This window comes from Diuraphis noxia, unplaced genomic scaffold, assembly GCF_037042655.1.
Source record: "Diuraphis noxia isolate RWA-SAM2 unplaced genomic scaffold, SU_Dnox_SAM2 contig0004, whole genome shotgun sequence".
Classification (NCBI taxonomy): domain Eukaryota; kingdom Metazoa; phylum Arthropoda; class Insecta; order Hemiptera; family Aphididae; genus Diuraphis; species Diuraphis noxia.
This window is the reverse complement of record NW_028301714.1, coordinates 4,392,683-4,401,160: the sequence shown is the minus strand read 5'-3', so window position 1 is coordinate 4,401,160 and position 8,478 is coordinate 4,392,683. Positions and strand designations below refer to the sequence as shown.

At 26.8% G+C, this 8,478-nt stretch overlaps 1 protein-coding gene across 1 annotated transcript; it reads left to right on the top strand.

The window, feature by feature from the left end:
* The first annotated feature begins 165 nt into the window (after positions 1–165).
* Positions 166–1,233, top strand: LOC149055516 (uncharacterized). The gene is made up of 2 exons (XM_089225494.1): positions 166–417; positions 494–1,233. Exons 1-2 carry the CDS (start codon positions 386–388, stop codon positions 1,176–1,178), a joined length of 717 nt encoding a protein of 238 aa, XP_089081620.1. The 5' UTR covers positions 166–385; the 3' UTR covers positions 1,179–1,233.
* Positions 1,234–8,478: the final 7,245 nt, after the last annotated feature.

Sequence of the window (8,478 nt, the reverse complement as noted above, 5' to 3'; positions counted from 1 at the left end):
ACTACCAACACCATCTATACCCATACTTAACTATTTTATAGTACAGGGTGCGGCGTAATGGACTCCCATATTTCAAATAATCATTAGCGCGTAATTAAACTGATTAGATTAAAGTGGTTTATTTCGCTAGATTAGATTATTAATAAGGTTTTTAGTCGTCACCATGCCGTGGTCTGGTGAACAACGTGGTTTCGTTGTTGAGGCATTTTTCAAAAACGCTGAATGTGTGATTGCGACACAGAGAGCATTTCGCACTCGGTTCAGTTTGAATCCAAACGAAAGTGTCCCTGATCGGTTGGACGTCCCTAGTCCGTTAGAACACCGGAAAACATTGCCGCAGTAAGAACATCGATAGAGCAGTCTCCGTCGCGTTCTGCTCGGAAACATGCCTCTGCTCTCGGGATATCGGATCGAACGGTAAGGCTAATTTTGCACTGTGATCTTAAATTACACCCATATAAGATTATGGTAACTCAGGAATTAAGTCCAACAGATTGGGGAAACGAAAAGATTGCTGTAATGCAATCCTTACAGTTGTGCCTCCCAACGGTATTGTGTGGAGTAGCGACGAAGCACATTTCCACATTTCTGGCACAGTGAACAAACAAAATTTTCGTTATTGGGCTGCTGAAAACCCTCTAAAAATACACCAACGACCTCTTCATAGTCCTAAAGTAACAGTTTGGTGTGCTTTGTCCTCGGTAGGCATCGTGGGGCCTTATTTTTTTGAAGAGGGTGGTGTTACAGTTACTGTGACTTCCAACCGGTACTGCGAGATGTTGGAGAACTTTTTACGCCCGAAAATCGAAGAGTACGAAAATAATGATGTCTTCTGGTTTCAACAGGATGGGGCCACAGCTCATACAGCCCGTTGTTCTCGTGCTGTATTGCAAAAAATGTTTCCTGGTCGCTTGATCTCCTTAAGGGAAAACATTACATGGCCTCCTCGCTCCCCTGATTTGAGCCCATGTGATTATTTCTTATGGGAATACCTCAAAGCTGAAGTTTTCAAACATCGACCAAGAACCATTGAAGAACTAAAAGAGGCCATCCGTCAAGAAATCTCCGCGATTCCACTCGATATGCTGGCGAAAGTGATGGAAAACTTTCGAGAACGGCTACATATGTGCGTTGCTCGTCAAGGCAATCATTTATACGATATAATTTTTAAAAAATAATTTTAAAAACACCTTATATAATATAGTTTTTAAAAATAAAAATTTTTTTTCTTTATCTTGTATCGTTTTTTTTAAATTCACTTCGGAAATGTGGGAGTCCGTTATGCCGTAAAACGTTAGTGTAAAACGTCATTGAAAATTGTTATTTATGTATACATTTTGATACAATGATATGTAATTTTAAACGAACATGGCGTGTCAGCTTAAATAACTAAGTATATTATAAGTACAGGTAATTAATAATTATTGATTTTTCTAAGGTTATTAATTAATAATGCATTTTCGTGTTATCTGTTATTGATATAAAATTAATAAAAATTACGTACCAAAATCGTCTATGAATGATAATGGTTAATTAATTTATAATTATGTACATAATATTTTCCATTTATAGACTTTATATATATATATATATATATTCATTAAAATATCATTGTTAAAGTTAAAGAAGGCGTAGGTATTGTGAAAAATTAGCTACGTACCCATACGATATTATTAATAGTCCTACCGTAAAATCTTAGATACAGAGCAATAAAAATATATAAACCTTTTCGAAACATCCAGTTAAATAGATTTATTAGATATCGATCAAAACATTAATATATTTAAAAAAAGTAGACCAAATTTTGAAATGTAGGTAATTGTTTTCAATCGAAATAAAAAAATGAATTTCATGATCTTATGTTCTTATCACATTTTGTGTTGTAAATATAATATGCTTATGTAGATACACTAAGGAATTTTCAAACAAAAATGAGTTACAAAAATTATGAGATAAAAGATACAAAAAATGTTTCATACTTTTAGCTAGAAAATAAGTAAAACATATTAATAATAATCATAATAAGATCATATAGTATTATGTGTAGTGTCAAATATCAACTCAATATTTTTGTTGTAATAGATTGATTATAAATTTAATGATCAATAGTACATAATCATGATAATAAATGTATAAAACAAAATAAAATACTACCAATACCATCTATACCTATACTTAACTATTTAATAATATAATAGATAGATATGGACTTTTAAGTCATCCAAGTATTAGTACCTATTCCCCATGGTCTTAGAACCAAAAGATAAGTTATTAAAAATATCATATTCTTCAGTATCATATACTTATTATTCTATGCTAATTATTGACAATCTTGAAAACTGTCCCTGATAATTTAAGACCATTTAATGACATTAAATTAAAGATAAAATTAATTTCTTTCAAATAAAAAGCTTTAAGCTAACCAATTTGAATTAATTTGGCAATTGCAGACCACTTATAGATTGCAAATGTGGTACCGAGTAAATTTTGAATTGTTAATCAACTGCTGCTCTTGAAAAGTATGATGAAAATAAAGACTGCGGAAACGATAGGAAAGCTGACTAGTTCACAGTGAAAGTATTAGTGCTGCTATGTCGATAAAAAAATATATAATTTCAGGCAGTCGCGATTTACGAGAACTACATTTTTCATTTGTCAGCAAAGAATAAAAATAAACCGATTAATTGCACTACTGTATAGTTGTAACTCGAGTGTAACTTCGAGTGAAAAACGTCATTGAAAATTGTGATTTATGTATACATTTTGATACAATGATTAGTAATTTTAAACGAAGATGGCGTATCAGCTTATATAACTAAATATATTATAAGTACAGGTAATTAATAATTATTGATTTTTCTAAGGTTATTAATTAATAATGCATTTTCATGTTATCTGTTATTGATAAAAAATTTAAAAAAATTACGTACTAAGATTTTCTGTGAACAATAATGATTAATTAATTTATAATTATGTACATAACATTTTACATTTATAGACTTTATATTAATTATATTCATTATAATATCATTGTTAAAGTTAAAGAAGGCGTAGGTATTGTGAAAAATTAGCTACATACTCGTACGATATTACTAATAGTCCTACCGTAAAATCTTAGATAAAAAGTAATAAAAATATATAAACCTTTTCAAAACATCCAGTTAAAGAGATTTAGTTGATATCGATCAAAACATTAATATATTTAAAAAAAGTAGACCAAATTTTGAAATGTAGGTAATTGTTTTCAATCAAAATAAAAAAATGAATTTCATGATCTTATCACATTTTGTGTTGTAAATATAATATGCTTATGTAGATACACTAAGGAATTTTCAAACAAAAATAAGTTACAAAAATTATGAAATAAAAGATACAAAAAATGTTTCATACCAATAGCTGAAAAATAAGTAAAACATATTAATAATAATCATAATAAGATCATATAGTATTATGTGCAGTGTCAAATATAAACACAATATTATTGTCGTAATAGATTGATTATAAATTTAATGATCAATAGTACATAATCATGATAATAAATGTATAAAACAAAATTAATTACTACCAATACCGTATAAACCATTTAATGACATTAAATTAAAGATAAAATTAATTTCTACCAAATAAAAAGCTTTAAGCTAACCAATTTGAATTTATTTGGCAATAGCAGACCCGGTCTAGATTGCAAATGTGGTACCGAGTAGATTTTGAATTGTTAATCAACTGCCGCTCTTTAAAAGTATGATGAAAATAAAGTCTGAGGAAACGATAGGAAAGCTGACTAGTTCACAGTGAAATTATTAGTGCTGCTATGTCGATAAAAAAATTTATAATTTCAGGCAGTCGCGATTTACGAGAACTACATTTTTCATTTGTCAGCAAAGAATAATAATTAACCGATTAATTGCACTACTGTAAGTTGTAACTTGAGTGTAACTTTGAGTGTAAAACGTCATTGAAAATTGTGATTTATGTATACATTTTGATACAATGATAAGTAATTTTAAACGAACATGGCATGTCAGCTTATATAACTAAGTATTTTAGAAGTACAGGTACCTAATTAATAATTATTGATTTTTCTAAGGTTATTAATTAATAATGCATTTTCATGTTATCTGTTAAAAATCAAAAATTAATAAAAATTACGTACAATCATTTTTTTCTGTAAACGATAAATGTTAATTAATTTATGATTATGTAAATAACATTTTCCATTTATAGACTTTCTATATATATTCATTATAATATCATTGTTGAAGTTAAAGATTGCGTAGGTATTGTGAAAAATTAGCTACGTACCCATACGATATTATTAATAGTCCTACCGTAAAATCTTAAATACAGGGTAATAAAAATATATAAACCTTTTCTAAAAATCCAGTTAAATAGATTTAGTTGATATCGATCAAAACATTAATATATTTAAAAAAGTAGACCGAATTTCGGAATGTAGGTAATTGTTTTTAATCGAAATAAAAAATGAATTTCATGATCCTATGTTCTCATCACATTTTATGTTGTAAATATAATATGCTTATGTATATACACAAAGGAATTTTCAAACAAAAATTATGAAATAAAAGATACAAAAAATGTTTCATACCTTCAACTAGAAAATTAGTAAAACATATTAATAATAATCATAATAAGATCATATAGTATTATGTGCAGTGTCAAATATAAACACAATATTATTGTCGTAATAGATTGATTATAAATTTAATGATCAATAGTACATAATCATGATAATAAATGTATAAAACAAAATTAATTACTACCAATACCGTATAAACCATTTAATGACATTAAATTAAAGATAAAATTAATTTCTACCAAATAAAAAGCTTTAAGCTAACCAATTTGAATTAATTTGGCAATTGCAGACCCCTTCTAAATTGCAAATGTGATACCGAGTAGATTTTGATTTGTTAATCAAATGCTGCTCTTAAAAAGTATTATGAAAATAAAGTCTGCGAAAACGATAATGTGAGTGTATTACATTATAATAAAATATATAAGAGTGAATTTTAATAAAAATAATTACTTTTCTCTTTTTAAATAATTTGAGAATACACATAAAATTATGAAACTACTAATTCAGTCAAACTACAAAATTATTACTTACTAGTTCTCTCTAAATATGTATATATATATATATATATATTAATGTTATTCTTATTGTTATAAGTTATAAAAATATGGTAAGTTATGGTTCATTATACATTTTTTATAAATTAATGAAATTTAAAAATGTATGCTCATTTTTAGATTATTTTTAATATTTTGATACTAATGTAACGACTTTATTGTATTTTATTAAACTATATAAATCAATTCTTATTCAGATAAATTTACTGCAACTGGGATCAAAAACATTATTTCATGAAGTCGCGATTTATGAGAGCTAAGTTTTCCAGGTGTCGGCAAAGAATAAAAATAAACCAATTAATCACACTACTGTATACTTACATCTTGTAGATTTCGAGTATAAAACGTCATTTAAAATTGTGATTTATGTATAGGTGCATTTTGATACAATGATTAGTAGGTAATTTTAAACGGAGATAGCGTGCCAGCTTATATAACTAAATATTTAATAAGTACAGGTAATTAATAATTATTGATTTTTGAAATGTTATTAATCAATAATGCATTTTCAAGTTATCTGCTAAATATAAAAAATAAATAAAAATTACTTACTCAAATTTTCTTCTGTAAACGATAATGGTTAATTAATTTATAATTATGTACATAACATTTTCCATTTATAGACTTTATATATATATTTATTAATTCATTATAATATCATTGTTAAAGTTAAAGAAGGCGTAGGTATTGTGAAAAATTAGCTACGTACCCATACGATATTATTATTAGTCCTATCGTAAAATCTTAGATACAGAGTAATAAAATTATATAAACCTTTTCGAAACATCAGTTAAAGAGATTTAGTTGATATCGATCAAAACATTAATATATTTAAAAAAGTAGACCAAATTTGAAATGTATAGGTAATTGTTTTTAATCGAAATAAAAAATGAATTTCATGATCTTATGTTCTTATCACATTTTGTGTTGTAAATATAAAAGCTTATTTAGATACACTAAGCAACTTTCAAACAAAAATTAGTTACAAAATTATGAAATACAAGATTCAAAAAGTGTTTCGTACCAGTAACTGGAAAATAAGTAAAACATAATATTAATAATAATCATAATAAGATCATATAGTATTATGTGTAGTGTCAAATATCAACTCAATATTTTTGTTGTAATAGATTGATTATAAATTTAATGATCCATAGTACATAATCATGATAATAAATGTATAAAACAAAATTAATTACTACCAATACTGTCTATACCTATACTTAACTATTTTATAATATAATAGATAGATGTGGACTTTAAAGTCCTCCAAGTATTAGTACCTATTCCCGTGGTCTTAGAACCGAAAGATAAGTTATCAAAAATATCATATATTATTCTATGCTAATTAATGACAATCTTGAAAACTGTCTCTAATGATTTATGTCCATTTAATGACATTAAATTAAAGATAAAATTAATTTCTATCAATTAAAAAGCTTTAACCTAACCAATTTTGAATTAATTTGGCAATTGCAGACCCCTTCTAGATTGCAAATGTTGTACCGAATGTACCGAGTAGATCTTGAATTGTTAATCAACTGCTGCTCTTGAAAAGTATGATGAAAATATAAAATCTGCGGAAACGATAGGAAAGCTGACTAGTTCACAGTGAAAGTATTAGTGCTGCTATGTCGATCAAAAATATATAATTTCAAGCAGTCGCTATTTACGAGAACTACATTTTTCAGTTGTCAGCAAAGAATAAAAATAAACCGATTAAGTGCACTACTGTATAGTTGTAACTCGAGTGTAACTTCGAGTGTAAAACGTCATTGAAAATTGTGATTTATGTATACATTTTGATACAATGATAAGTAATTTTAAACGAACATGGCATGTCAGCTTATATAACTAAGTATTTTAGAAGTACAGGTACCTAATTAATAATTATTGATTTTTCTAAGGTTATTAATTAATAATGCATTTTCATGTTATCCGTTAAAAATAAAAAATAAATAAAAATTACCTACACATATTTTTCACTGTAAACGATAATTGTTAATTAATTTATAATTATGTACATAACATTTTCCATTTATAGACTTTATATATATATTCATTATAATATCATTGTTAAAGTTAAAGAAGGCGTAGGTATTGTGAAAATTAGCTATGTACCCATACGATATTAATAGTCCTTCCATAAAATCTTAGATACCTACAGAGTAATAAAAATATATAAACCTTTCTCAAACATCCAGTTAAAGAGATTTAGTTGATATCGTTTAAAACATTAATATATTAAAAAAAGTAGACCAAATTTTTAAATGTAGGTAATTGTTTTCAATCAAAATAAAAAATGAATTTCATGATCTTATGTTCTTATCACATTCTGTGTTGTAAATATAATATGCTTATGTAGATACACTAAGGAATTTTCAAACAAAAATGAGTTACAAAAATTATGAGATAAAAGATACAAAAAATGTTTCATACTATCAGCTGGAAAATAAGTAAAACATATTAATAATAATCATAATAAGATCATATAGTATTATGTGTAGTGTCAAATATCAACTCAATATTTTTGTTGTAATAGATTGATTATAAATTTAATGATCAATAGTACATAATCATGATAATAAATGTATAAAACAAAATTAATTACTACCAATACTGTCTATACCTATACTTAACTATTTTATAATATAATAGATAGATGTGGACTTTAAAGTCCTCCAAGTATTAGTACCTATTCCCGTGGTCTTAGAACCGAAAGATAAGTTATCAAAAATATCATATTCTTCAGTATCATATATTATTCTATGCTAATTATTGACAATCTTGAAAACTGTCTCTAATAATTTAAGACCATTTAATGACATTAAATTAAAGATAAAATTAATTTATATCAAATAAAAAGCTTTAAGCTAACCAATTTGAATTAATTTGGCAATAGCAGACCCCTTCTAGATTGCAAATGTGGTACCGAGTAGATTTTGAATTGTTAATCAACTGCTGCTCTTTAAAAGTATGATGAAAATAAAGTCTGCGAATACGACAGGGAAGCTGACTAGTTCACAGTGAAAGTATTAGTGCTGCTATTTTTAATCAAAAATATATAATTTCATACTGTCGCGATTTACGAGAGCTACCTACATTTTTCAGTTGTCAGCAAAGAATAAAAATAAACCGATTAATTGCACTACTGTATAGTTGTAACTCGAGTGTAAAACGTCATTGAAAATTGTGATTTATGTATACATTTTGATACAATCAGTGGTTAAACTGAGGGGGGACGAAGGAGGACTGAGTACCCCTTCTTATTTACGGTTAGATTATGCGTCCCCTTTAATTTAAGTCTCCAAAGTCTGGGGGGACGCT